The sequence below is a fragment of the Colletes gigas genome, unplaced genomic scaffold (genome assembly GCF_013123115.1).
Source record: "Colletes gigas isolate AHSC1104 unplaced genomic scaffold, ASM1312311v1 Colletes_gigas_Sc00007, whole genome shotgun sequence".
Classification (NCBI taxonomy): domain Eukaryota; kingdom Metazoa; phylum Arthropoda; class Insecta; order Hymenoptera; family Colletidae; genus Colletes; species Colletes gigas.
Window position 1 is genome coordinate 7,097,968 of NW_025106636.1, and position 26,606 is coordinate 7,124,573.

Genomic DNA, 26,606 nt, shown 5'->3' on the forward strand with positions numbered 1-26,606 from the left:
GCAAATAGATCAGGCACTTCGTCGAAGCATATCGCACTCTGGAATATTTTTATGTCGTACGGGAATAAACTGGCACTGAAAACGAGTGTGTAGTGTTGGTTCTTTATTCCTTAAAAAATATGTATCAGAAAGATCAGTTTTAATTAAATAAAATACAGGCTTATAGCTAAAGTATCGTGTGTACTACATTGTCTTCACTTACAGATACGTAAGTATCATCGTTCGACGGCATTTACGGTACAAAACAAAGGAAAAGTAAAATAAAAATGGCGCCGAAATTAGTACGAGCGTATATCGTATAGAATATACCTGAATGTCTAATGCAAAAGATTGAAATTGTGAAATTGGCAAAGGAAAATGGAGGGAGGCGCCATTTGGATCAGACGAATCAAATTGGGGTACATTTTTATCGAAACAATTCGAATACTGACGTCGGAGGGGATAGATTTAAAACTATGCGGCTTAAGCAGCCTGAACAACTTTACTATGTGGACCTTTTTGCGTGGAATTAATTTTATCTCCTAACGACAATGCCATTCCTTGGCTCTTCGCTCTGATACGAATATGGCCGACCACCGGTGCATACGGTTTATTCAATGGCTTTTCGATAGACATATTTGCTAATGCATCTTCACCAAATATTGATTTCGCGTACATATTAGCAGCCATGAACCCGCACTGTCCGGAAAGAGCCTGAAAACAGTATTATAATACCGAGTTGACTGTATTTCCGTTCCATAGACCGTGAAAATTAAAATTACGTACCTTTTCCGGGGTTAGGCAGCGCATATTCGTGGACTTCAATAAATGGGCAAGATACTCCCTGAGATCCGACAACGTCGTGTTTACGGACACCTTGTTCTCCCACTCGAACTCTGCCCACATTTGTCGGAACTCTGCGTCGGTGCACGTTGCAGGCACTATATAATCCATAATATCTATGTGTATATCGTTTAGGACAACGACGCTCCTATCGGACCCAGCACCGGACACGTCGTACACTGAACAAAAACGATCGACATATTTTAGATCATGTACTCTAACCTAAGCTAACCTTCGTTTCGATACGCTTCACAACCGCACCTATATTTCCGAATATTATTCCGTTCTCCGTGGATGCCACCTTCACGTTCGCTTTGATGCTCGCGAAGTCCCTCGGGGCGAGCACGATAGGCTGTGGCCTCTCCACGAGCTTCAAATCGCCCATCGTCGCCAGCTCTAACGTGCAATTTTGCAGCGTATCCTCGGTTTGATTTACTATTAAGACGTCCAGCACGATGTCGTATTGATTAACGTGGACCAAGGCCTCGGCGTAAACGGGATCTGAAAAGCCAGTCAGCTGGGTGACCTTGCTCAAAGCACTCGGTGCTGGGGCATCTCCGGCAGCACCAGGTCTTCCAGCGACGGCCGCGCTAAGGCTCTGCTCGAACATGTCACCAGCTCCGCCGGCTAGATCCGATCCACGACTCAGCTGTAGGAACTGGATCGCGTCGTCCACCTGGACGATGCTACCTGGCTTCTCCTTCGCCTGCGATCATATACAAGCCAATTTTCTTCATTTCGATGAATCGATTCTCTTTGAATAAAAGCATCTCTCCTCAATAACTAACCTTTTGGTTCTGCGAGTCTTCCTCGGCCTTCGCTGCTAACATTCTGCCAAGAGCGTCGCGGCAACCCTCGGTGAACACTTTTTGAACCAGCGGCATCGGGCAGGCCAAGGACCTCAGACACAAGGACAGCCGTTCAGCGTCGTCGTGGGTCATTGCCTTCGTGGGAAGACCAGAACGGCCCAACTGCAACACGCTGGACATCACCAGCATCGCCTCCGCCTGCATACGATTGCTCTTTTGAAGATCGCTCTCGAGACTCTTGTAGCGGAGCGCTAACTTCGCCAAGGTGGTAGCCAAAGAGGCGCCAATGAAGAAGTCGCCCTCCATCATGTACTGAACCAACGCTGGACGCTTCTCTTCTTTCTTCCCTGCAGCTCCACCAAGCAATTATTAAAACGATAACCCGGTTGATACCTGATGGTCGTGTTGGAGGAAGAGATAATTACGTGAAGATGCCGCGCTGAATGCACTCTGAGTAGCATAGGTTCCATCCGACGTGACCAATTGCGCCGGTGCAGCGTCGGTGTTTCCGTCATCCACCGACTTCTCGCCAGCCTGACGTTTGTTTTCTGCTTCGAGCAACGGCAATTCTCCCAGGGCAGCTCGTATACGACCCATCACTGCCTCTATGTCTTCCTTGGACGTTGCGTATTCACCGAGAATCCACAGGGCCGCCCTGTGCACTTTCACGGATCTGATATGTGGAAACACCTGCATACAAACAAACAAGATATTGAGAATAACTTAATCAAGGATGGACGTAAGCGACTGCTCGAGATACCTACCTCAAGAAGCTTCTCAACGATAAGCGGTCTGAGGTTCTCGAAACGCTGAATCGCTTCGCGAACGAACACCAATACGTCCGTGGCTGCGGCCTCGTTGTTCTCCGAGAGGAAATCCGTCAGCACAGGAATCACTGTAGCCGCCACGTCGGAGAATTTAATGGAACAAGCGTGCAAAGTCCGCACAAGAAGCTGACGATATCTGCCAGCATCTTCGTGTTCCCCGCCAGCCGTTCTGAGCACTTCCTTCTTCAGAAGTTGGACCATTTCCTCGATCGTACGAGTGGTCACCAAATCCATGGCCAGAGCCAACGTTTTGGTTCTGACTTCCAATGCCGGCGAACCTGCAACACGAACGAACGTTTCCCTTCCCGATGAACATTCTCAGTGCATTTGCTTCTGAAACCCACCTAGAACTCTGAGTACATCCATGACCAGGTCCTGAAGGACTCTTTCGTAGACGGGGCTATCCTTCATCGCGATCAAACGATCTAATACGATCAGTTTCACGTTATTGTCGCTTTCTTTGACGACCAATTCGATGTAGCAAGAAGCCGCGGCCTTGATCGCCGTGGGCGCGCTGGAGAGCGTCACCAGAGTGCCAGCCGCTTCGTAACGAACGGCAGCACTCGGGGAATTCAACAAACTGTAAATGCATCTGATGAAACGCGCCCTTTCCAATGGATTCGCGAGGCAAACCTGGAAACGCGTACGCTCTAGAATCGAAGACGAATGAAGATTAGAAAATTTTGCCGCGCGTATGCACCTTGTAAATTAATTCGACGATAACCAGTTGCAGTATGTCGCCGAAACTGGGCACTTGGTCCAGACAAGAAGCTAAATAAGACAACGCTGTGCTCTGATCGGCATGCAAGAGCATCAAAAACGCGTTTCTCCTACACGACATATCCTGTTCCCCCTCCAAGTATTTTGCTATCAATTCTGGCGCATCCGGTATGAGAAACTCAAAGTTTCTGTAAATTGTAAAAATAGCCAGAACAGCATTACGCCTGACATAGGAGTGTCTGTGCTCTAAACAGGCAATTATTGCTGGCATCAGTGGCTCCAGAAGTTCTGGCTCTTTCAATTTGCACAAAAATCTGAAAGATGCAAAAGTATTCTTGCATTTATGCAAGCTTCAATCGACGTGATAAACCATTTGTACGGCTAATACCTAAGAGTTGAACCTCTGACAAATTCATTCGGATGCTGCAAGTCCTTTCTATAAGCATCGCAGACTAATATCATTTCTTGCAGCAACTTGCCATCAGGAGACGTTTTTGGAACTATTTCCCAGAATATTAACAGAAGCTTTTTAATTGTGTGATCCTGCAGGGGCAGGACAAATCTAATAATAGTCATCAGAAGTCCTGGCAAGCGTTCCCCGCTCAGTATCATATGAATTGTTTTCTTAAGGGCTTCGATTTTCGTTTGAACATCGCCCTTTTCGAGATCTTGCTTCAGTTGGAGCTCATTTAACGGCTCCGAATCGGTCGGAATGTTTATCAAAGTGTAGCAAGGTTGTTCAACGACCGTGCTCATTTTTGCTATTGTTTCTCACACTGTGCCAAGAAAAACTAGTCTTGTGATCTGGAAAATAAAATTGATCGACGTATAGTTCACTGTTGAAAAATGAATAATGATATGAGTAAGAAGTAATGTTGTCCGCGGAATAGATCGAAAGTGAGGTTATGTTCGAGTGTAGCTATATCGTGCAACACATCGAACGCACACGAATTTGTGGGCGTCGATGGCGTTAGACGTACCTGATCACGAGAAAATCACGCAAAAATAAAGGACAACAATATTCTTCCGGTGATCAACTGACATTTATGCAAATCTGAAAACTAGGGAAACAGCATACGTGTCAACCCCCCAATCAGGAGACCACGGGAACTACTGAAGTAAGGACAGGTAGCGCCACGGTCTAAGCCTCCACGTAGATCGAAAAATCTTCGAAACTTTCGTAATTGTTTCTTTTGTTAAATATCGCTCAAGCGTTCATAATTTACAAAGATAATAATTCGTATCTCGGTTTTTGTCCCTGTACTAAAATACTTTGATTTCAAACGACCGTACGATCGCGTGTTCGTAAAATGTTTCGCGTATCGATTTATACGAATGAAAAGGGATCGAAAGAAATAGAAAATGGCGACTTTTATATGTTACTCGCGTCTAGAATAGTCTAGATCGTTTTATAATCCTAGCACACGTCTGTGATATAATATTGCAGGGAGTTTTCTTTATCTATGTAAGGTTATAAACCGACCGATGCTATACGATGGCGACACGTTGTATCGTAAACGATCCCTGAAGATATGCAACCCGTTGTCTTCGTTTCTATCGCAAGTAAAGTTACTTCTACCAGAATTTTGTTTTAGTAAATGCAAAAAATCTGTAGAAGGGATTTGTTTGGTTTATGGTTCAATTATAGCCATCTAAAATTGTACTAAACAGAAAGATATTGATGGAAATAATATGTACGAGTTATATAAATTTGTGATGTTATTTATTTACGAAAAGAAACGATGTTAAGTATTTAACAGATAAAAATTACAAGTACATGGAAAAACATTTGCAAATATACAATAAACCAAGATAGTGCATACTCGAAACATAAATTATTCAATTAGACGTCACTAAATCGCATAATCGATAGCATTCAGTTATTCGGACGTCGCAGATCACGTACTTACTAATAACTTGATTTATATAAGGCACGTACGTAAAAAATATGAAAATCCGAATGCCCGACAGATTATAATAATATTTTTTTTTTTACATGATATTATTAATTTATATCTCGAGGGATAAGCGATCTTCGTTAATGCAATACTTTAACTGGGGCACCACTGACCCAGAAAACAAACTGAACTGAATAGACCTTAATTGAGTTTAAAGAAGCAAATAACTTGTTCGTGAATTTCGTACGTTATAAATTATATTCGCCGTAGTAATAATGTTCTAGACGATTCGAGAAAAATATTTTGTATGTTGTTTTCGCCGCTCGACGAAATGTTACGAAAACAGGATTATTTCGACGATACTTCACGCGCCTGCATAATTGCGATTACATCGGTTATTTAGAATATTTCAGAGCAACTGCTGCTTTGCAAGCACGCGGAGTATATTTTTTTGCCGACGTGGAAAATATATTTGATTTTTGCGCGGCGGTCACTATCGACGCCGCGATAAACTCTTGATCTATTATAACGAACGATCAGATCTTTATGATTGGCACGTGCATTTTTTGTCAGTTTGCGTAACAAGCGAGTCTCTTTCTTCTCGAGCACGAAAAGTTTGCGTATCGACGATGACCCACGGCGATCCACGATATTCTGATGTACGTGGCGATGTTAATAGAGAAAGTCTCGTACGATCTAAACGGAAAGTTCTCCACGAGTAATCGGTGACCCACGATAAGGTGCATTGCGTACGATAACTGTGCATTAACGATGTTACGAAGTACCGTACTACGAGTCTCCAATAGTGTATTTTAAAATAAAAGTCACACCGTACGTCATACGGCGACCCGCGATCGCTGGGGAAACGAATGGAAAAGACAGAGAAAGGAACGATCTCTCCTCGTCTCACCCTGAAATCAAATTCCTGCACGACCATTCCTATTACATCAGACGAAATTAGCGACTAGACCATCGTGCCCTCGGGTGCGCCAGCTAATTGCAAACGTCTCGACGCGACGCCGGAGCCAATCTTCAATTGTTTCCCGTCTCTGTCTTCCCTACTTTTTTTGATTAACTCCTATTACACTGGCCGTTGCATCGTCTCCACACAAAGGGGGTCACACACACGTTCCTCCGTCTCCCTTTCGCTCCCTGGCCACGCAAGGAGTTCCACGGAGTGAAGATAATCATCGGAATCATCGTTATTGATCTAAACTATTTCGCGCTTGCCACGTTGTCGGCGGCTCTCTGTAGACGACCTCATCTGTCTCGCTTAACCGACCGGTTCGCAGACGAAATTTTTACGAACCGTGCGAGTTTCGATATATCCTGCTAATTCTCGCGACTACCAACATGGCGGCGCGATCTCTTTCTTCGCGGCCACTTGCCAAGATCGTTCTTCTTTTATTTCATTCGGGCGCTGAATACAATACAATACGTACGTTTTCTTTGATCAACCGAATGGAAATAGTTCGTTAGACCAACGAGTGATCAGATTATTCCATAGAAAATGGTAGAATTTATGTTGTTTACTTTCCCCTGAAGTTACGGATGGATCCAATTTTGACTGATCTGCGTTTTGTCGCAAATGAAACGCAAATGCGGCCTGTTTCACCTGCCCGAAGGCGAGAACGGCATTCTCGGGACGCGCGATAACGAATTGCATCAAACACGATCGGAATGTGAAAACAAAGCCGATTGCAAGAACGTGCCAGCGACACGTTTCAGCGGATAACAGCGGGATTAAAAGTTACGAAGGATCGACGGACGTCTTGAGTAGCACAAGGACCATTCGATCGAGAATCTCGCGACTTGTAAATAGCTGGCAACCTCATTTCGTTAACGAGCATGCATCGAGCGCAGCAAACAATCCGCGTCGCGCTTTTCGTCGCGGCGCTCGTCGCAGTGGCGGTCGCCAACGACGAAAGACGACAATCTTTGAATTGCAAGAACATCGCCAGGAACGTCATATTGAACAGCTGCAAGGGACGCAGGATCAAACGAACCACCGAGGACCTCGATCAGGATATATTGGCTGACCAGATGAAAATTGGTGAGCTATCAGAGTCGACCAAGGGACTAGAATAAGTGAACAATTGGAGTATTTATTGCCGGAGTATTCGAATTGGGGATGTAATTTAAAATAAATGGGCGTTTGAAGTGTTCGTGAATGAATCAATCAATTGAGAATCTGACTTTTAGACGCGGTAGATACGGACAACGTGCCACCCATGATCCAACGAAAGCGACAATGGGGATTACCACCGAGACTGCCAGGTGGATACTCGGGTTCAATGGCGGGAAGCCATCATATTACGGAATTGGCGACTCCATTATTAAATTTCTACGACGACCGTCAGACTGATACGGTTAACCAACAGTTCGGACCCGAGGCTTACTTGCCCATGCCATACCAGCCTATGGGATCGATGATGAATCCTGAATTTAGGCATTCTGTGAGCAAAGTACTTAACGATCGTATTTATTGATATTCATTTTATGAATAACACTAGACGAAGTATATTAAAAGATGTAGAACTTGTCATGGACAAAAGTGTACCAGAAGTACAGAATATCAGTTAAGCTTTTTGTAACAGATAGAGTCAGAGTGGTGGGGATAGCCTCGAGCGGCCAATTAATTTCTCCCGTACTTCAGTCGCGAATTAAATTGTTTATACAACGAAAGAAATTGCTACGGATACACTGTTTGCTTTAAAAATGTTGACAGGATTAAAATAAAGCGTTCTAGTGTATTCCAAGTTTTGATAATATTTTTAAACATCTTAATAACGCTTAATTTTAACTGGCAGGATCCTGACGAGCTTCTTGGCTACGACCTGAGCGCTGTAGAACTCGAGGAACTCCACAGGGAGATGGGCGAAAGGATGCCCAGGAATTCCAAGGCTCTGAATACGCAAATTTTCCTGAAAGTTGCGAAGATGTGTTGCCCTGACGAGAAGGTGTGCTATAACAATCCGGACGTAATTCCGTGTATGGGATTCTGACGGTTCCCACGAACGTCGTTACCGTGATTTTGAATAAAAAAACTACGAGTATTCAACATTTACCTTGTTAGGGTCCTTAATAACTAAATAAAATTGATTTACACTTAGATCAGACTTAATTAAAATTTAATCCATTCGACTCAGACAGGCAAACGTAAAATATAATTATGTTCGAGAATTAAGTAGAGTATTCATTTACGTAAAATGATTTTTAAAACGCGATCTAGTGGTACTATTATACCGTTCGACTGTACCCATTGCTCTCCGTGGCTCAGAGGGGCGTGGCGTAAAAATGGGAGGTCTGTTAGGAGTGATTTACTGACAAGAAAGTGACTTTGGGCGGTCTGTTGACCTGGCATCGACTACAATAGAGCAAACGAGCCTAATGCATATTTAAATTATATTTAGTTTTAAGAAAATAATCGTTCGAACACAACTCGAGTGAATATTTTAGGTTATGCAACCGCGTGGTTTACCAATTTGTATCTTAATTAAAAAAAAAAAAAAAAAAAATAATATGTCTATACTGTCATCTGTACCATAATTAATTTTGAAGTTAATTTATTCAAGCTGAATAAAAATTCAGTCGAAGTATAAATATATAATCGATAAAATCATCATGTAACATGTTATTCGTTCGAGTAATTAAGTTTTATTTATATTTATCTAACGATAAACAGTCGTTTGCTGTCTAAACGTTATTCGAGACATGTATTTAAATAAGACATTTTTCCACCTCGGAACCTGACAGAAATGGCGTCGCGAATGTAAACAAGGCGAGTATCCCGCTTCCGGATAAAAGAGTTCGCGCGCACCCCGGCGAGCCTTGAATCATCTATTATCCCAAACGGCATCATCTTCAGCTGGAAGTGCACTTGCACGAAGAACAGCGAGAGACGATGTCCCGTAGTGGGTTTGCTACTATCATCCAATTTACAAGCGAACCGTGTGCAGCGGTTAATGGCTGTCAGTGTAATGGGCTACTTGCAGGTAGTGATAGATTCGAAACGTGCAGTCCGCTCGAAACGATCGCAGAAAATAATTCCAGCCCATAACGATATACAAAAGTTTTTACCCAAAGCCGATCCACTTTTAATAAATTTTAATTTCGGATAATTTATTCCAATACGAATTAAAAATTTTATTACCACGCTCGCAGAGGGACCTTCGTAGCAACCATAAAATTTATTATTGCGCCGAACGATCCCGCCAACGCGTGCACAGAAAATTGTAAACAAGAACGTGTGCAAACGAGATTCTGGAGGTTTTATTTTTAGACGACTTATATAAAGTTTCGCGTAACGAGCTTAGGATAGCGGTTACGGTTTGGGGGAATTGTTACATAGGACATTCAATGATTTGAATACGTGTAATTTTGCGAAGGTTGTGAGAGACGCTATTGCAGACGTGGCATTTTATGTGGCTACCGCGGACTTAACTGTTTCGAAGTATGTACTCGTCACGAAATTCTTCAATAAAGATTGAATTCTCGTAGATTCGACGTGTCTTTCTACTGATTGCTAGCTGAAAAGACGAAGATTCTATCATCGTGCTCGTTTCTCGTGCACGAGTATGGTCTAACACGTTGATGCCAACGTGACCTGTTAATAGTTCAATCTGTCAGAAGATGCACCGTTCAGAAATCAGCTTACCAGAAAGAAACTGGGAAGAATGACACGTCGGGTCACATAACAAACAATAATAATAATAATTATAATTAATTGAATAATTACGATTGAAATTGAAAAGAAAATTTTAATTTGATATTCAAATTTTCGCGCTAAAAGCACACACATATATATAAATGTTCATGCAATTTAAATAGCTATTTTACGTTCGCTTAACGTATCGTTGGCATTTAAACAGTTTATTTTCTTTAATTATTCAATTACCATGATTAATGGTCGAAGTAACAGGCTGAAAAATATCGATAGGTCATCTCCACTATAATTAATTTATTACTGCTTGGGTGATCAGCAAAGAAAGATTCCTTGACCTCAAATATATGCAATAACTTATTTTATTTTTACATTAGGATTCTATAAATAGAATCATTCCTCTATTTTTAATTTCAGATTGTACGAAACGAAATGATCACCAGAATTCGTTTACCACGCGGGTCACCTCACCTCGTACAATTGACATTTATTTTGAAACAGGCTATAGAAGGTAACGATAAAATTCCTCCGGGGTGGAGGAATTCATGAATGAACGTTCCAAGTTTAATTATTGCATTGTAATTGTTTTTCAGAAAAAGTTAATCAATGAAAAGGACATGGATTTTAACCCCTTACTCGGAAGGCGCCACACAGGCGCCGTCGAAAGTTTCTTATAAAACTCTGAAGCCGCCGCAACGGCGTTACGTCTTTATCGTTCATTATGTAATAATATTAACGCGATTATGGCAGCGTTAGATATTTGCAAATTTGTTATCCTACCGCTCGTTACGTATAACCTCAACTATACGACTAACGAATGGCTTTCTTTCGCGAGGATTGCTTGAAAAACAACTGAAAGTTGGCGTTTCCACGTTATATTTGAAAATTGAAAAATTTCTTTTCCATCGATATACTTACCGAAACTTATCGTCGTTTTTAGAAAAACTAAATCGAAAACTTTGATCCCATCGCTACCCGCGCGCCGCTGGTTACGTAAGAGTAACCACGTGTCCGTTACAAATCGCTGATCACGTTCCTCTACCCTACCCCTCCCACCCCTCCTCCCACTCCCACTCAATCGGTGCGCCAGGACAGGAAGGAAAAACAAGACGACCAAGTAGCAGTTCAATCGGTATAAATACTCATTTATCCTTAACAGACGTGGAATACAGACTACAGCGAATGTTCAAAAGCACTCGTGGTAAATACACACACATATATATACACACAAACATGCATGTATATGCGTACAATACAAGCGTTGCAATAATCTATTGCAATCGTGTTCGTTCCTTTTTGCAGCGAGGCGCGCAACTATCGATGGAATAACGAAAGATCGAACCCGAAAGGAGCTGCGAGGAAAATTGGATCGGACGTTTTCGGTGAAACTGAGCAAAAATTAACGGGGAAACCCCGTACACGTTTCTACTTTCTCGCGATATCACTTCTCCTTTCGCGCGGTTTCTAATCTTCTTTCCTTCGCGCGGTATATTCACCGACAGCTCTTTCTCTCGATAGAACGGTTGCCTGTAGCTTCTGGCCAATCGCCATTAGTGACTAGTTCAGTTAGCACTAACGTTAAAATATTTTATCGGTTTAATACTAGTGAGATCATTGTTCGACAAAAGGAGCTAAAAGCTACCGGCAACCGGAAGAGGAAGCAGCTCGAGGCTCCTTCAGCTCTTCGAATGGCTGATTTACGTATACGTGTGTTTATAAAAAAACAAAAAAACAAACAAACAAAATATATACATACATACGCATACAGTAGGACCCCGATGTTCGCGCCGCGAAACCTCGATATCTGCACGACTGTTGCAACGCGAGAGGGACGGTGGCTTGGCAACAGACGAGCAACGACAGAATTTTCTTTTCGCCGTGGTTAACCGGACAACTGCAACCTCGATACTTGCAACTGTCGAGGTCCTACTGTATCTATACGCAACACTTATTTAAGTCTTTCTCTAAGAGATCGCGCGACTAATATCAAGCCCGACCGTTCGAATTTCATTCTAGGATCGGATCCTGTCGCAAAACTCGACGCAACACGCTCGCGAGAGCCGTTCAATAGAAAAAAAAAAATAATAATTAAACGACCAGTCTCTTGCTCGTTCGGTGGACGAAGCGTCTGGAAGAGGCGTGCGTCTGTGGTCGCTGGCAGGCCGTAATCGAGATACGAATCGACGTATGGTGCTATAATAATCGTTTTAGCGTCGTTACGTCTGTCTCGAGTTACTGTCCCGTGGATTCTAGGCGCAAATACAACGACCAATTATCACTCTTCTATGGGACTAGACGTCTTACTGATTCTTTACATCCATTTCCAGTTTCCTTTCTCTCTTCACCGAGCTTCACGGTTCTGGTTGCCATCGCTCCGTCGGTTTCTCGTCTCCCTCTTCTCCTCGAATCTTCCAGATTTTTCGGAAGAACCGAGTTCGCAGAGACGAGAAACAAGAGTTACGCGAAATGACGATGATCCCGTGACTCCACGCATTCCTAGCCGATTACCATATCGCTTGAGTCTTCGACCTATGGACTTCGTGTCTTAAGGGAACGGTAAACCCTTGAACTTTCTGATCCTCGATGTCTTCTCGGCTAGTGCCATCTCCGATACCTGGAACAAACCACGAAACACCTTACGTTAGATGGAACCATGGTCCTCCATACTTCTGATGGGCGATAGGTCAGTGATGTTGATGAGGATGGGCGGTTGGGTGAAATCTCTGGGTCCACATAGAGGGATCAAATTTAACTAGCATCTAACCCCACTCTAAATTACCTCGAGGATACAACTTTTCCTGAATGTTACGAAATGAGGATGTCCTGTCAGTGGCCTTAAGTAGCCATATACAGTACGCCTCGCTTCTTGCAACGATTTGCGTTAGGGATACTATGCAACGGAGGTACCCCCTGTTTATGCTTTGTACAGGAGAGATGAGAAAGTGAAAAACTGATGATGTCGTGGCGGTATTGGTGTAAGTACCTTGCCAAGACGACGACGTATCTGGCGTCGATGCCAGCCGCCGCGATGCCTCCTCACCGAGACCTTCACATCGCAGCCAACCCAGTCGTCGTGGTTCGTGTTAGTTCCTTTCTTTCGTGGCCCGTGCAACCCGTGGGTCCTACACTTTATCGTGCTGGCGTCGTAGTCAGTGTCCGATCTCGATCTCTCCTCCGACGACGTTCCCAGCCTCCCGGAGGGATACGGTAAATTTTCTATCCAAACCGACTTGTCTCTGAAGAAACGTAAAGAAAACACTCGTGAGCATATGGTCCAGATCGCCAAGACACATTAAGCAACGTGCACTGGTTCAGATAGCAAATTATACTTGGGAAGCAGGTGGTTGTACTACCTCAGTAGCAAAGGATACATTAGAAAAGATTGTTAAGTGTATGCCAACAGGAGATACTACGGAGTTAGTATTGAGTTAGGATCTCGAGAGAATAGGCCTGAAAGGAGCATGGGAAAAGATAGTATCTTGTAAGGGAGCATGCACCGTGTTGGGTCAGACGTTTCAGGTAGTCTTCCAGAGCTTATGAACTCAGTTCAGATTCCCCTTACGCGTGGTTCTGATAACTATTTATCTGGGTACCTAGCCTCTCATCTATGTTCTCTATCCTAGGTCCAAATCTTACAAATCTTAGAGGTTAAGATCTTGTCATCATTATGTAATATATCAGAGTTCAGATCTAGGTTAGGTCTGGGCTAAAGTGGGCGTTACTGTACATCAAGTTTTGTCAAAGTCAAGAAAGATAATAACACAAAGCAAACGTCTCAGTTTACACACAGCTATCAATGACAGCAAATAATAGATTATGTTCAGGATTGCACATATCAATCAACCGTTTAGTTGAGGAAACATCAGGTTGACGGTAATCTTAACTTCTGATAATAAATTATAGAACCATGGAATCTAAGCCATTGAAATAAAATGTAAACTGATCTGTCAGTGTTTACATCTATTGACAGAAGACCTAGATATTCTTCACTGTAATCTTGCAAACTTATACAACATAATTACAAAGTTGAAACAATATGATCTAACCTGATCTATCTATCCTTACAGGTTGGCCAATAAAATTTACACCCATTGCTGAGGACCAGCTACAGAGTTTATTGCTCCTACAGGTAATTATAACCTAAACAAGTACCAGCTGCAAGAATCTGTCGCAAGCTACAAACGTCTTAATCAAATATATTTTCATTTACTGTCTCCAATTTTAGAACGCGCCGAGCGAGAGCACGCGACCCTTTCGGATCGTATCTTTATGTATCCATTACGGGTGTTAAAAGCCCAAAGCAAATCCGTCTAGACACCGAGCGCCATTAGACGCGAACAGTGGGAGGAACGCAGATGCATAGATCCCGGAGCGGCGATCTACAAATAGCTGTTATCAACGGAACAAGTGCGGTTGTTGATGTTTACGAGTGCTCGGTCAAATATTGGAGCGTGATTCACGTGTATCGTGCGAGCTCGTATCTCGAGTAAACAGCGAAACCGATACTCGAGGCGCGAAACCGCGGAGGGAAAGAAAAAGTAAAGATGGCGGTGGCCGGGACACGCGCGCGAGCGCGATCTCGTGAAAGACAAGAAACGAAAGGAGGATAGAAAGGCATAAAAAACCAGGGGACGAGAGATAGTAAGACGGATTGTCCTAGCACTTCGGACTAACCTTCCTGCTGAGGCCACCACACGCAGCCGTGAACTTTAGGAAAAGCGACAGAGATTATCTGTCGAGCTGGTTGATAAAGCGTAGCGCGGGACGCTCTCACTAGCTCGCCCGCGCGCGTTGTTCCGGTTTTCTGTTCCGTTGCGTCCGTGCACGGTTAATAACACGCTCTCTGGTGTAAACCACCTACTATCGACGAGGTAAAAGTCCACTCGAAGCCTTCTATCGAAAGAATAACAACTTGTTGATTGCAGGGATCAGCTCGTTGGCCGCGGTTCGAGGAACGTTCGCGTAAATAGGTGTCCACTGGACGGAGATTCCAGCCTCTGGATCGCTGGAGAACCCCAGTTCAACCGCACCGACGAACAACGGAGGAGACAATGAAGTCTCGAAGTCAGGTGTTCGAGAGTCAACGTAACTCAGACCTAATCCTGGGCAGCCTTGAGCGATTCTAAGCAGCGCGACGCTGCTATTACGAGGCGTACAGAAGCGTGCACTCGACCCGTTACGCAATCGTGTTTTGACAAGCCAGTCTTTGAGCACGATCGGAACTAGTCGGTCGCGGATTAATCTCTCTGCCCGTAATTGCAGGCCGGAGATGGAAAAATCCAAGGCGGAAAGGCTCTCGGTGGTTTTTGCATAACTAGCGAGCTAACGAGCGGTTCAATTTAGCGTTCGAGACGGCCTTGGCGCCACGGAATCGGTAGATCGTTGATCGAGGCCGAGTACGAGTACGAGAGACACCATCAACCTAATCCAGACCTCGATCGACAGCTGACCTTTAAATTTCACCTCCCTGTGCACTCGCGCGATATCGAGACGCAAAGTCCACTGACAAGAGACGCGTTCCGCGAACCCAATTGGAGACGATACGGTTCTTGGAAACTCGTGGGATAGGGGGACACCTGGGATCGTGCAAAAAACAAGGCGTACAGGCGAGCACTGAAAGAAAATACCAAAGAAAAAAGAAGAAACTAACATCCACTCACACGTCGGCCGCGGGGCCCTCTGTGTCCTGCTTGCAGTATTGTTGCAGGTGCGAGAACGAGCACTGACGGTAGCAGCACTCCTCCACCAGTCCCGTCTCCATCGAGTCTTGAGGATCTGCCTCCGCGCTGTAAGAGAACGGCTCGTTGTATCCGCGGTCCTTGCACGCCAGCGCCAGGGCGTCGCTCAGGCTCCTGGAGCACAGTCTGAGCAACGATCGTTTGTAGGGAACGCCGCTGACGGAGTCCAGGAGCGCCAGGAGAATCAGCCCGACCAGGACCAGCCTACCGGCTCTGATTCTTCTGGACGTCACCGTTGCACAACCGGTCCTCGACATCTTGGCTCTTCGACACTGTACGTCCGCGAGATGATCGACTATCGTTCACGACAAACTGGAGGACTCTTGTTTTTTGAGATTCGATCACGTTTGGACCGCAAGCTGCGGCATTCTCCGACTGATCGCCACGTGTCTTCGAGTACGTCCAAGCGTGTTGGGTGTCTAGCTTAATCCTATGTAACAGTCTTTGTCTGGTGGCTGAGGTTCTCCAGCGGTCTGTCTCAACGGTCGAATCGATCTCTGGTGTTCGTGGATGTCTGTTGTTGCAGGTGTTAGGTGACTCGTGTGGTTGTACAGCAGCCTCGAAGTCGTTTGCTGAAGAGACCTCCGCTGGTACCGAGTTCCTCGGTGCCACTGGTACCGGCTTGCCTCGCCACGCGGTTCTTGTTCCAGATTTCACGGATTAGAGGAGAGGAACGATAAGAAGACACATTGAGAGAGGGGAAAAGATGGAGGAGTAGGCGGAGGAGGAAGATGGAAGGACAGAGGAGGGAGAAGAGGTCAAGCTGGACTACTGGCGGTAGACGGTGCTCGTGTGTGCTCCCCAGTAGATCGGGAGAAGGGGTCGATGAAGCGAGATCGCTCGATCTCTTTCCCGTGTTCTCATCGCAGAGGAAGCTGCTTGGCCTATCAGATTCAGCAGCTATCAACACCCAGCGTCTTGCTATTACCTATCGTACCAGTGTTTCGTTCCTCTGGCTTTCGTTTTTCCTTTTTTTCCCCCGATCGATTTCACGGGTGGTCACGAGGAAGACGTTCTCTAGTGTCGCCGGCAGTGTCCAGTGCGGCGTGTCCGCGCGACGCCCAACAAAGGGTGGCGATTATCGGGACTGTCAATTAATCACGGCTATTTTGCCTCGACCCGATAAATTCGCGCGTATTTTTTGAACAGATACAACCGCGGGAGACGTCCGGTCGACCTCCTACCCTCGTTTCTTTCCGACGATCGTACCAGTTTCCGATATCGTTCGAACGACGCGGAGGAGGCCTTCGCTCGATCCGTCCTCCTCTCATTTCTGCCCGTGGAATTCGCGTTCCGACGATCACCGGAGTCTTATTCACCCCGATTAGATACAGTTTTTTCCACTCTCGATTTAGAACGCAGGTAACGCCCGGTTATTCTACTCCTACGGTTAAACGACCGCGATACGTTGCTGTTTACGACGACCGTCGTGATTTCCTCGGGCTCCGACGTGCGTGTCTGGTTCGCTGATTCAGGGGTATTTTCTCCCGGTGGTCTGTTTAATCGGAATGACACGAAGCGACGACGAGTACAACGGTCGCTGCAACCTCGCGGCGTCGGTTTACGAATTGTCAGCGTTTGTATCAATTTTCATATTTATGCCGCCGTTTTGCAATCCTCGTCGTGTTTCGCGCTGATTCCGTCGAGAATCGTCGAATATAGGATTACCGACGAGCCGGTGACGAAATAAAATACTAAACGATTCGACCGAATCCTTTGATCGAATTGCAAATGGGACGATAACCTCTGGAAAATATGTCGACGAGTGCATAAATTGTCATATTTGATCTTCTAGGGAAATTATTTCTCAAGGGGGTACAGGGGTTTGTACTTCCCCATTTAGGATTTTCCAGATTCGCCATTAAACACAACTTACAAAGCAGCTCTTTATTCTTTGTCGTTAGTGCATATGCACTTACGTGTACCCTAACTTCTCCGCACGCTGCTACAATGTCGGTGGAGGCAAACCTAATTAATAAGAAATGACGATAGAAAGGCATGCCCTAAGCAGAAAGTCTTCGCTACGAGTGTAAGTTTCTAAATTCTAATAATATTAGTGAGTTTACTTGCAATTTGTAAGCTCGCTAATGTTATTAGGTTATAGAATGTCGTACAGGCTGACCGACAGGAAACAATGGAAAAAAACTACCACGCGATAGTCAACACTTAACCCTTTCTACTATGTTGCATTGGCAACCTCATGTTACGTAAATACTTAATGAGCATAGGTCTTGTAAACATCACTAGATACAAGCAATATTTGACTAGTTATTCCTAGAAAAGAAAGGTACTTATAAAGATCAATGGAACTTCAATTATTATAAGTCGTAAATGTTTTTAATTTGTCGGTGGCTCATTTACCTGATAAAGTTACTGGCACGTGGCCTTACTACGTCAAGGAAATATACATTTCTCGCAGCGTATAAAAAAAATTATTACCGAGGTAACCTTATTTTGGATCAACTCTCGTTTAACGTTTTATTTGTACCCATTTCGACTTTGCATTTGCAATTTCTAGTCTTATTTTCTAGTTTTCTTTCTTCTTTTAGCGATCACCGTGTCTTGTATACATTGTTCTTTGTATGATTCAGGGTTGGTAACCCATACCCAAGTCGAATTCGTTTAAGACGCGCGCCTTTATCAATGACGGTGAGTGCGTCGCACTGTTAGCGATTGTTGGTGTTTAACCTCAAGCGTCACGTTCAGCCGCTAGCGATCTCGCCACGTGTGGAACGATAGTAAATTCCGATGCACGTGATCGTGATTTAGAAGGAAATTCTTCAAATTATTCCGGGGGCGAAGGAACGATGCTAAGGACACAGCACGCGACACGTGTAAGCCATCAATGGTGGTTACAGTTCTAGCGGGGCGAGACGCGCGTTATGCATCGCGTTGGGTAACTCGCCATTTGTGTAATTGGCCGATTCACCGTTTCGAGAATGTTCATTTTTTATCTGCGCTTGATTGCAAGGTAATTTACAAGCGAGTACAATATCCTCTGCGGACTGTTTGTATTTTTCTTCTTTCAATTTGCATTCTAAATAGGTTAAGTTTTAATTGGTTAGGTTGTCTGCCATGGTGGTCACTGATGACCGACAGTTGGAACTTACATATTGTAAAATCATTTTCGCTGGCATATAGTATTTATATAATTACAAATAACAATACTGTAAAATATACAATGGGATTATCGAATGTTTCATTGGAGTAATCCTGAAGAATTATAAAATTTATATAATAACATGGCCGAGAATTTATAACTTTCTTTCGATGTTAAATTAACAGAATGGAAACGGAAAAAAATTATTATATCTTATTACCGTATAAATTCGATATATTATATCATCTTTTAATCTTCCCCAAAAACAAAAATTCAACGGTTTCAAATAGATTGCATTTTGAATTGGAATTATACAGGAGATAAGAGGTTCTGATCGCATCGTACGACAAATGACGTACTCTTCGAGAAACATAGCGCTCGAAATGTTTCAGCAACGACACTTTGATGAAGCATTTTTTAACCAATACTCGCTACAACATTTTCTATTTATCTTTATTTGTTGCTACAGAGCATAAGAGATATGTGATTGGTGCGCAAAGAAAAATAATTACGATTTTTATTCAAAATTGAGTTTCCTATAAAATCATGGAGTCCCATTGTTTTTGGAACACCCTATAGACGCTGTCAATGTCCCCAAGAATATTCGATTCCAGCCTGGAATCTAGCGATCCTCGTGTATTAAACGCTCACGAGATCTTTGGACGTTATTTAGAGATATTCGACTGGGTCTGAGAAAGCGTTATCGATGTTCTTAATACAGTTATCGTCTCCCATAAATAAGCGATTGTATTTCGACGTGTCAGACAGGAGGAACGATGATCCAGACGGTTTGGTTGACCCGCGACGACTTGCAACGCCGGCAATTTCGTCTGAAGAGATTAGCAAATCGAGACGAAACTCCCGTGTCCAGCTTGATTATTCGACCGCGTGGATTCGAATGTTCGCGATCATTTTTCAATTTGCTGCTGCCAGTGACCGTGTAATTGCCAGTAGCGATGGGTACTCGAATCTCTGGCTCGAACATTTCTGGAACAAACTTTCCAATGGATTCGATCGTTACAAACAATGACTTTGTAACAGTCATAAAAACGTTGAATATTTTCAGTGGCAGAAAGAAAAGAAAAAAACAGCAATACTGCTGCAATCTTCGTAACATTTTTGTTAAAACGAAAACCTTAAGCTTACAGATATATCACGGTATGTCTCAGGGTTAACACCTAGAAGTGGTAGAGCATGATAGAGCACGAACGAGAGCCAAGAATTTTTCTGAAAAACAAGAGGCTTATCATTCAACAATAACAATATTTCATGGTTATATACGTTGTCATGTATTACACGATACCCAAACTGAGCAGTAAGTGACTGAACCCACAAAGATGAATCCATAATCACTCAAAGAATCCTCTTCCAAAGCAATAGGTGGAGCGAGTACCCCAAAACAAAGAATTGAGGTGATCAGCTTTGTTGGTCCAAGCCATCGAGAGTGACATTTGACATTTGTAATACCTAAATTGGACAGTAAGTGGCTGAACCCACAAGGATAAACCCACAAATACCTAAAGAATCCTCCTCCAGAGCAAGAGATGGAGCAAGTACCCCAAAACAAAGAATTGAGGTGATCAATTCTGTTGGTCCAAGCAGTTTCCAAGCCATCAAGAGTGACATTTGACATTTGTAGTACCCAAACTGAACAATAAGTGGCTGAACCCACAATGATGAATACATAAACACTCAAAGAATCCTCTTCCAGAGAAAGGAGTAGAGCAAGTACCCCAAAACAAAGAATTGAGGTGATCAATTCTGTTGGTCCAAGCAGTTTCCAAGCCATCGAGAGTGACATTTGACATTTGTAATGCCTAAATTAGACAATAAGTGGCTGAACCCACAAAGATAAACCCACAAATACCTAAAGAATCCTCCTCCAGAGCAAGAGATGGAGCAAGTACCTCAAAACAGAGAATTGAGGTGATCAATTCTGTTGGTCCAAGCAGTTTCCAAGTCATCTAGAATGACATTTGTCGTTGGGCCGTCCTGTAGAACATCGCGGGGAATGATTTTTCAACTTGACCGGTTAGACTTCGCCCCGAAAAGTGGCGAGTGCTCCCCGGGAGCCGCGCGAACGGGGTTAAGTTCGAACGGGTCTCCTATCGTCGGCAGTCGATCATTCTCTATCGGCTGTTTTGCACTGAATTTTTCGCGCACTGCCGTCCGAAAGCATCGCAACGGAAACGCGGTCGTGCAGCTGGTGGAATCTAGGTCCGATCCGCGTCCAGGATATCACGTGAGCCGCTGTTGATTGTACTTTGAAATCGAAGCTACAGGCTCGCGGGGGGCGATATCTGCACGCGTTTAGGCCGCCCTATCGATTCGACGAAGACGAAACTAGTGTCTGGCCAAGGCTCGACCCGATATGCGGATCACGAGCCGGGATCCACTGATTACGCCTTGCTCGTATTACGAGATCAAAGCTACGCTGTCGGTCCGGTCGTCCCCGAAATTTTGGTCCGCTCAGACACCGACCTCTTCCACTGCTCATAGCGGAATTACAAAACTCAGCATGACTGCGTAAAGTGGACGGTTGCACCACTGTTCCTTGCACTTGACATTCCAAGAAATAGATGCAAGATGTTTTTCTTGTCGGTTGAACTACTTCTGTTAATAAAACGCTTACTTTTGCACTACGCTATCACTTTATTCTGTTCGAATAAACGTTTGCGTGAACTGTGACTCTCTCGATTTCAATCCAAGTATTCGAAAGCGTCAATAAGAGGATTGTTCGTCTAGAAATATCGATGAAAAACTAGATATGACTACGAATGATTCAAATTTCCCTCCAGTTCGCGCCATTTTGAATTCAACGTAACCTTATGTATTCGACTTACTGATAGCTTTTAAGGATTTTAAAAGGCACTCGACCAGTCACGAGATCTAAATATGAAACGTGGATGAATATTACGTTTTAAATATTATTTTCTCGTACGCAGTTGTTTACCATTTAAGGGAGCAATTTTCCTAGATATTTCGATGGAAGAGTTTGCTGGAGGTAACAGATAGAAGCGAGACGCGTTGTTCGAGGTCCGAGGTCGGCTCGTGTACGACCTGAAGCCGATATGACGAACGAGGAAATAATAATTGACTCGTTTTATCGTGTGAACGCAATGGCAAATCGTCCCGCGCGCCCGTTGCATTTTCCCTTGATTCGATCGGGAAAAATGCCGTTTGTTGCTGTGCAAACTTCAAGCTGATTGGCCTAGTTTTAGAGCGCGGCAGACCATGTTGCACAAACAAACAAAATCATTTATTGACCGATAATTTTCATCGTGATCGTTACTGTTGTTGTTAACTATTGGTTCAGGAATTTTATCGACGGTTGCATTCGTTTCTGTCAATTAAGTTAGACTATAAAAGACCCGGAACGAGACGCGTTGGTTTTGTAATGGAATACTCTAAGTCGATTGATTTTTCTAGCGTGTGAACAGTGTTAAAAGAAATGCAAAAGTTGAAGTCTATTTTTGAATATAATAAATTTGAAGGTGATCTTAACGCTTAACCAATTTTACTTGAAAGCGGGGAGATCTCCCCATTAGGTTAGCTAAGTGTTAATTGTGCGCATCAAGAAGTTGTGGCTTTATTTACGTCGCGTGAAAGCGGTTATCAAGAGGAACGATGCATGACATAACAATGTTTAAGGTCACGCGTGATAACGAATAAAAGTAATGAGGATCTGATACATATTAAAAACACGGTTGACCAACGATTAAGTTTCCACAGTTCCGTACACATCCTTTTTATTTATTTAATCTCTTCATCGATACTAATACATGCGAATTTACTTTTAATTTTTATATTATTATATTCTGTAACCAATAGTGTACCATTAATACCAAAATTATTTACTTAAGTAATTTGTTTCTAAAAATGTTAATTCTTGACCTTGTGCAACCTTGAATATTACGTTAAATACAGACACGAACTCACATACGCGTAATAGTACAATTTGCAAGTATCCGTAACGCAGATTCATACAGGAAACGAGAGACTGCATCAGATATATGACGATAAAAGGATACTTTTTCCCCCGGAATATTTATGCTAAACTTAACCACTCGAACATTTTCACGCAGTGCAGATTTTTATTATTTATTTCAACACTTCCTGTCTCTGCGATTGATATTCGCTCGACTTTCCTAATATCTGGTCTCGAAATCGATTGCACCGGATGTTCGGCGATAAGCATCGCATGAAATATTTATAAACTTCGTGGCAATCGAACTGTTTGACATCATCCTGTGCGTAGGATCCGATTTTAGCGGAGGAAAGGTTTTGTTTTATTTCTGTCTGTTACTTCAGGGCCGCCTTATAAATAGAAGGCAACTATAAAACATGTCTCTTCTGAAATTGTTCTAGTTTAACAGTTGGGCTTCGTCCAATTTGCAAATTTGAGAAACTACGGTAGCAAGATAAATTCACAATAATCCCACTTGTGTTACTATTTGCTGTCAGGTTACCATGATATGATGACCACATCTCGTAAAATCTAAGGACGTACAAAAGAGATGGTTCATATTTCAGAATAGATTTATACTTGGGCATGGGGGCATGAGTCTGGAGTGGGACTTTTTGACTTTGGTCAGATGGAAAACCCCGATGAAACTGATGTTCTCCTATATCTGGGTTTCTACTTAGGTGGTAGTCTGGTGCGGAGAATTTCGGCGAAGTTGGTGGGCCCCCTCCGGTCAAATCCACTCATCTCACCTCCTCGTGGGGCCCCCGGGACCCTGTATCGACTTGTGTCGGTGCAGGGTGCGAAAGAGTGAGTGGTAAATGAGGCAGGAGTAAATCGAGATGAAGTAAACTGAGTTTTGTGTTGAACATATTTGTGAAGATGATAGTGTTTGGTTAACGTGTTTCTACTCAGGTCATGTGCCTGATTGTGAACCAATCCTGAAGTTTGGTGGTTGAAGCAAGTGAAGGTGAAGAGAAGTATGTTTTGTGCATATTAATGAACGTGACAGTGTTTGGTGATGTATACATACCCAGGTTACCAACATGGGTCATGGACCTGGTTATGGTGCAGTTAAATTATAGACTCAACCAGAACTAAAAGGACTCTGGGTCAATATGGTCTCATTCAAGCTTGTGGGGGTTAGTAGACCAGGGGATAAATCACATACTTGTGATCGCCTCGAGGTCACGTAGTGTCTTCTCACTGACATGGCTGAATCTGTTAAGAGGCAAGTATCCCCACGTTGCCTTAAGATCTGGCCACGAAGTGACGATACTGTGATAAACCCCAGAACCGTCTAAGGTCGAATTGGTATTAAACGAATGCAACGATCGTGGCTACACTCTGACATATACGATCCTTTAAAGGTGAGTGGAAGACTCAAGGTCAGAGTGCACCGTGCAAACGTGACTCCGTCATAGTTTCCGGGAAACACCGCGCTACGTGTTACATATTCGATCGATTAGCGTCACCGAGAGCGACACGTAGAACTCCCGTTGACGCGCTACCTCGTTGTCTGCGCCGAATGACATCACGTCTTGTGCGCCTCACGGCAAAAACGGAAGCGTTGTACGACGAACGGAGCCACGCGTTGGTTCCTGCGTCACGATCATCCGTTCGTTATCGGGAAACGATATCGCTCGGTCAGCCGACTATCGTGGGACTCATGATCGTTTTTAGCAACACGGCGACGCGACGGCGCTTGCAGCATGTTAACAGAACCAACTGCTCGAACGTTTATACGAAGTTTACCCTACATATTCAATTTGGTCGGGTTAGTTCTCGTTGCACGCGTTTATTGCGTGCATTACGATTTTATTGCACCGGTGCATCCGGGGTACCCAGCCGAGTAGTTGCGTAGTTACATCGTCGTGTAACTACGCAATTGAATCGTTGAACCGTTGTTTCAGCGAAGCTGACGGTCGCCTTCTGAACCGTGCAGCCTCAGAAAGTGGCGAATCTTCTAAATATAAGTCGGAGCTATCATTTGCATCGGTTAAACATTCATAGACGTTGTAACCAAATGTTCCAAATGTTCAAAAAGTATTTTATCGAATGTGCAATTGGATAGTAAACAATGCCCACTGTTAAACGGTATCGCAATACCATTCCTCCGCTGGCAGCTGCAATCACGGTGAACCGGAGCGAGTGTATAACGCACGGCATTCACGATAGGCCAGACTCAACAGGTTAATAGCAGGGTTTACACTAACCGAATGGGTCGGAACCTCGAAGTGGACCGAGACGAGCGATTGGTGAAAATAATTCTTAGTGATCTAATTCACCTATTGCCTCTCTCGGTTAAATGATCAAGCGTGATTGTAGCCCAGAAGTCGTCGAGTCTAGCCGAGCTGGTAACTAACATAATTGATTCTTGACTCGTTCCGCGTTACAATGTATCAATGAGATTACCAAACCATAACTTTTTCAACCCGGGAAGCAGTTTATCATAATCGCGAGACTCATCCATACTCATCGTGTTAAGTCCTCCTTTAAAGAAACGCTAGAGGATTTCATTCTTTTGACCCGAGGCAGTTAGAGATCTTCTTTAAACGATTTGATTTATCGAGGCTGCGACAGTTCATTAAGTCACAGTCTGCGACAACGAAGTGCCCGACGATTACAAAGTAGCACTATGTAATTCACTGGGATCATTAGTCTTAATGTACGTGTTAGAACAATTCTTCGCCGACACCGGCCCAATATGACACTGTCCGCCATAATTGGCGTCCAATCGGCAGGCTCCACGAAGCGGTCTCGACTCAATCGCTGTGGTTAACATTCCGATCGTAAATAGTTCGAAGAATCAGTTGTCGCTAACGTTACCGATTGTCTCAAATTTATTATCCCAGACAAAATGGAAGGAATCAGGTACAAAGAAAAATTCACGAATAACAATATAGAGCATATGTACCCTCCTGAACCATCTAGGCAGCAGGTAACATTTCGTCAATGCCAAAAGATGCGAAGATATAATTATAATCTCAAATCAAAACTTGGGATTGGATACTAGTCTATGATCCTGAAGGGTTGCTAAGTCGATTTAAGTCAATATTGGAGCCTGATAGGCCCGCACAGTGTGGGCCAAATGTAACTCATCCTCGAGAATCCTGTGCCCTCACTAATGGCGATCTCTACTCGGGGCGAATTAGATTCGTGGAAAGCGTGAATTGGACTCGACGAGGTTCGATTCGCGAGTGCAGCTCGACTGCACGCGACAGAATTGGCTTCCTGAATTGAAGAGGGGAGGTGGAGTCGAGGATTGCAAGAGAGACAGAGCATCGACACGTGAAAGAAGTAGGTCTCGCTGCGTTCAGTCGAGGATCATCCTGATCTATGTTAGCCGTACTTACCTCATTGTCGTTGACTGATCATGCACCTTGTTCATGCTCGCCTCCTTCCCCCCTGCCGTGCACGCGTTAATGTACGCGGCCTGACCTCTGGCTGCAGCGCGCTGTTGTCAGTCGGCTCACGCTTGCTCCTCCGCCCGATTGACACACGACATCGCCGTGATTGCTCGTAATAATTAGCAGACACGCGAATCTAGTAAGAAAATATTGCCACGGGACGGTTGGTTCTATTTTAGGCCTCGAGTCATACCAGGCCACGCCGAACTACAGCGAGGAATTCAGGTCCGATGACACGTATCCATAAAATCCAAGAATTGCAAGAGCTTTGAGAAACTCGACGGATAAAATTTGTTTTGATAATGGTCTTAATGGACAGATCTCGATGGGACTAGCATCGAGTTATCGAGTACTTCAGAAACAGAGGTGTAGGAACTGAAACGCAATTTATCATTCCACGAGTGCTTTATCTCTGGACCAATTATCGCTTATTTCACGAACGACAGAAAAATAAGGCCAGCCAAAAGCCTGGTGCGCCTGGCAAGAAACTTCCATAGCAATGAATGCATCGGAAGGCGGAACCTGATCTAATCATCGAAGCGTCGTCGTTATCATGCACACGACCAGCGCCACAGAGTTCAGAAACTCCATTACCTGTTTACAGTGTGCTCCCTGTTCGCTTCCTCTCGCCAACGCCGAGCGGAATTTCTCGATA

The 26,606-nt window shown here is 44.0% G+C and overlaps 3 protein-coding genes across 3 annotated transcripts; 1 reads left to right on the plus strand and 2 right to left on the minus strand.

The window, feature by feature from the left end:
• Positions 1-69: 69 nt before the first annotated feature.
• Positions 70-4,286, minus strand: LOC122396148 (coatomer subunit beta). Its single transcript, XM_043394297.1, has 10 exons — positions 4,159-4,286; positions 3,567-3,982; positions 3,159-3,492; positions 2,803-3,091; positions 2,396-2,736; positions 2,057-2,321; positions 1,611-1,978; positions 1,084-1,528; positions 766-1,001; positions 70-693 (listed from the first exon to the last, which is right to left on the minus strand). Exons 2-10 carry the CDS (start codon positions 3,932-3,934, stop codon positions 463-465), a joined length of 2,877 nt encoding a protein of 958 aa, XP_043250232.1. The 5' UTR covers positions 3,935-3,982; positions 4,159-4,286; the 3' UTR covers positions 70-462.
• A 2,638-nt stretch (positions 4,287-6,924) lies between these two features.
• Positions 6,925-8,081, plus strand: LOC122396602. Its single transcript, XM_043395155.1, has 3 exons — positions 6,925-7,129; positions 7,279-7,532; positions 7,887-8,081. The coding sequence occupies exons 1-3, from the start codon at positions 6,925-6,927 to the stop codon at positions 8,079-8,081; spliced, it is 654 nt and encodes a 217-aa protein (XP_043251090.1).
• Positions 8,082-10,905: 2,824 nt separating this feature from the next.
• On the minus strand, positions 10,906-15,734 carry LOC122396178 (insulin-like growth factor I). Its single transcript, XM_043394348.1, has 3 exons — positions 15,400-15,734; positions 12,723-12,975; positions 10,906-12,353 (listed from the first exon to the last, which is right to left on the minus strand). The coding sequence occupies exons 1-3, from the start codon at positions 15,732-15,734 to the stop codon at positions 12,285-12,287; spliced, it is 657 nt and encodes a 218-aa protein (XP_043250283.1). The 3' UTR covers positions 10,906-12,284.
• Positions 15,735-26,606: the final 10,872 nt, after the last annotated feature.

What these genes read in the sequence shown, in the direction of transcription:
- LOC122396178 (XM_043394348.1), bottom strand. Translation starts at nt 15,734, where the DNA reads ATGTCGAGGACCGGTTGTGCAACGGTGACGTCCAGAAGAATCAGAGCC. An exon ending in GAGGGCCCCGCGGCCGACGT is followed by an intron (nt 12,976 to 15,399) that starts GTGAGTGGATGT and finishes ACGTTTCTTCAG; the next exon opens with AGACAAGTCGGTTTGGATAG. An exon ending in TACGTCGTCGTCTTGGCAAG is followed by an intron (nt 12,354 to 12,722) that starts GTACTTACACCA and finishes GGTTTGTTCCAG; the next exon opens with GTATCGGAGATGGCACTAGC.
- LOC122396602 (XM_043395155.1), top strand. Translation starts at nt 6,925, where the DNA reads ATGCATCGAGCGCAGCAAACAATCCGCGTCGCGCTTTTCGTCGCGGCG. An exon ending in GGCTGACCAGATGAAAATTG is followed by an intron (nt 7,130 to 7,278) that starts GTGAGCTATCAG and finishes TCTGACTTTTAG; the next exon opens with ACGCGGTAGATACGGACAAC. An exon ending in ATCCTGAATTTAGGCATTCT is followed by an intron (nt 7,533 to 7,886) that starts GTGAGCAAAGTA and finishes TTTAACTGGCAG; the next exon opens with GATCCTGACGAGCTTCTTGG.
- LOC122396148 (XM_043394297.1), bottom strand. Translation starts at nt 3,934, where the DNA reads ATGAGCACGGTCGTTGAACAACCTTGCTACACTTTGATAAACATTCCG. An exon ending in GTCAGAGGTTCAACTCTTAG is followed by an intron (nt 3,493 to 3,566) that starts GTATTAGCCGTA and finishes TGCATCTTTCAG; the next exon opens with ATTTTTGTGCAAATTGAAAG. An exon ending in AATAATATTCGGAAATATAG is followed by an intron (nt 1,002 to 1,083) that starts GTGCGGTTGTGA and finishes GTTTTTGTTCAG; the next exon opens with TGTACGACGTGTCCGGTGCT.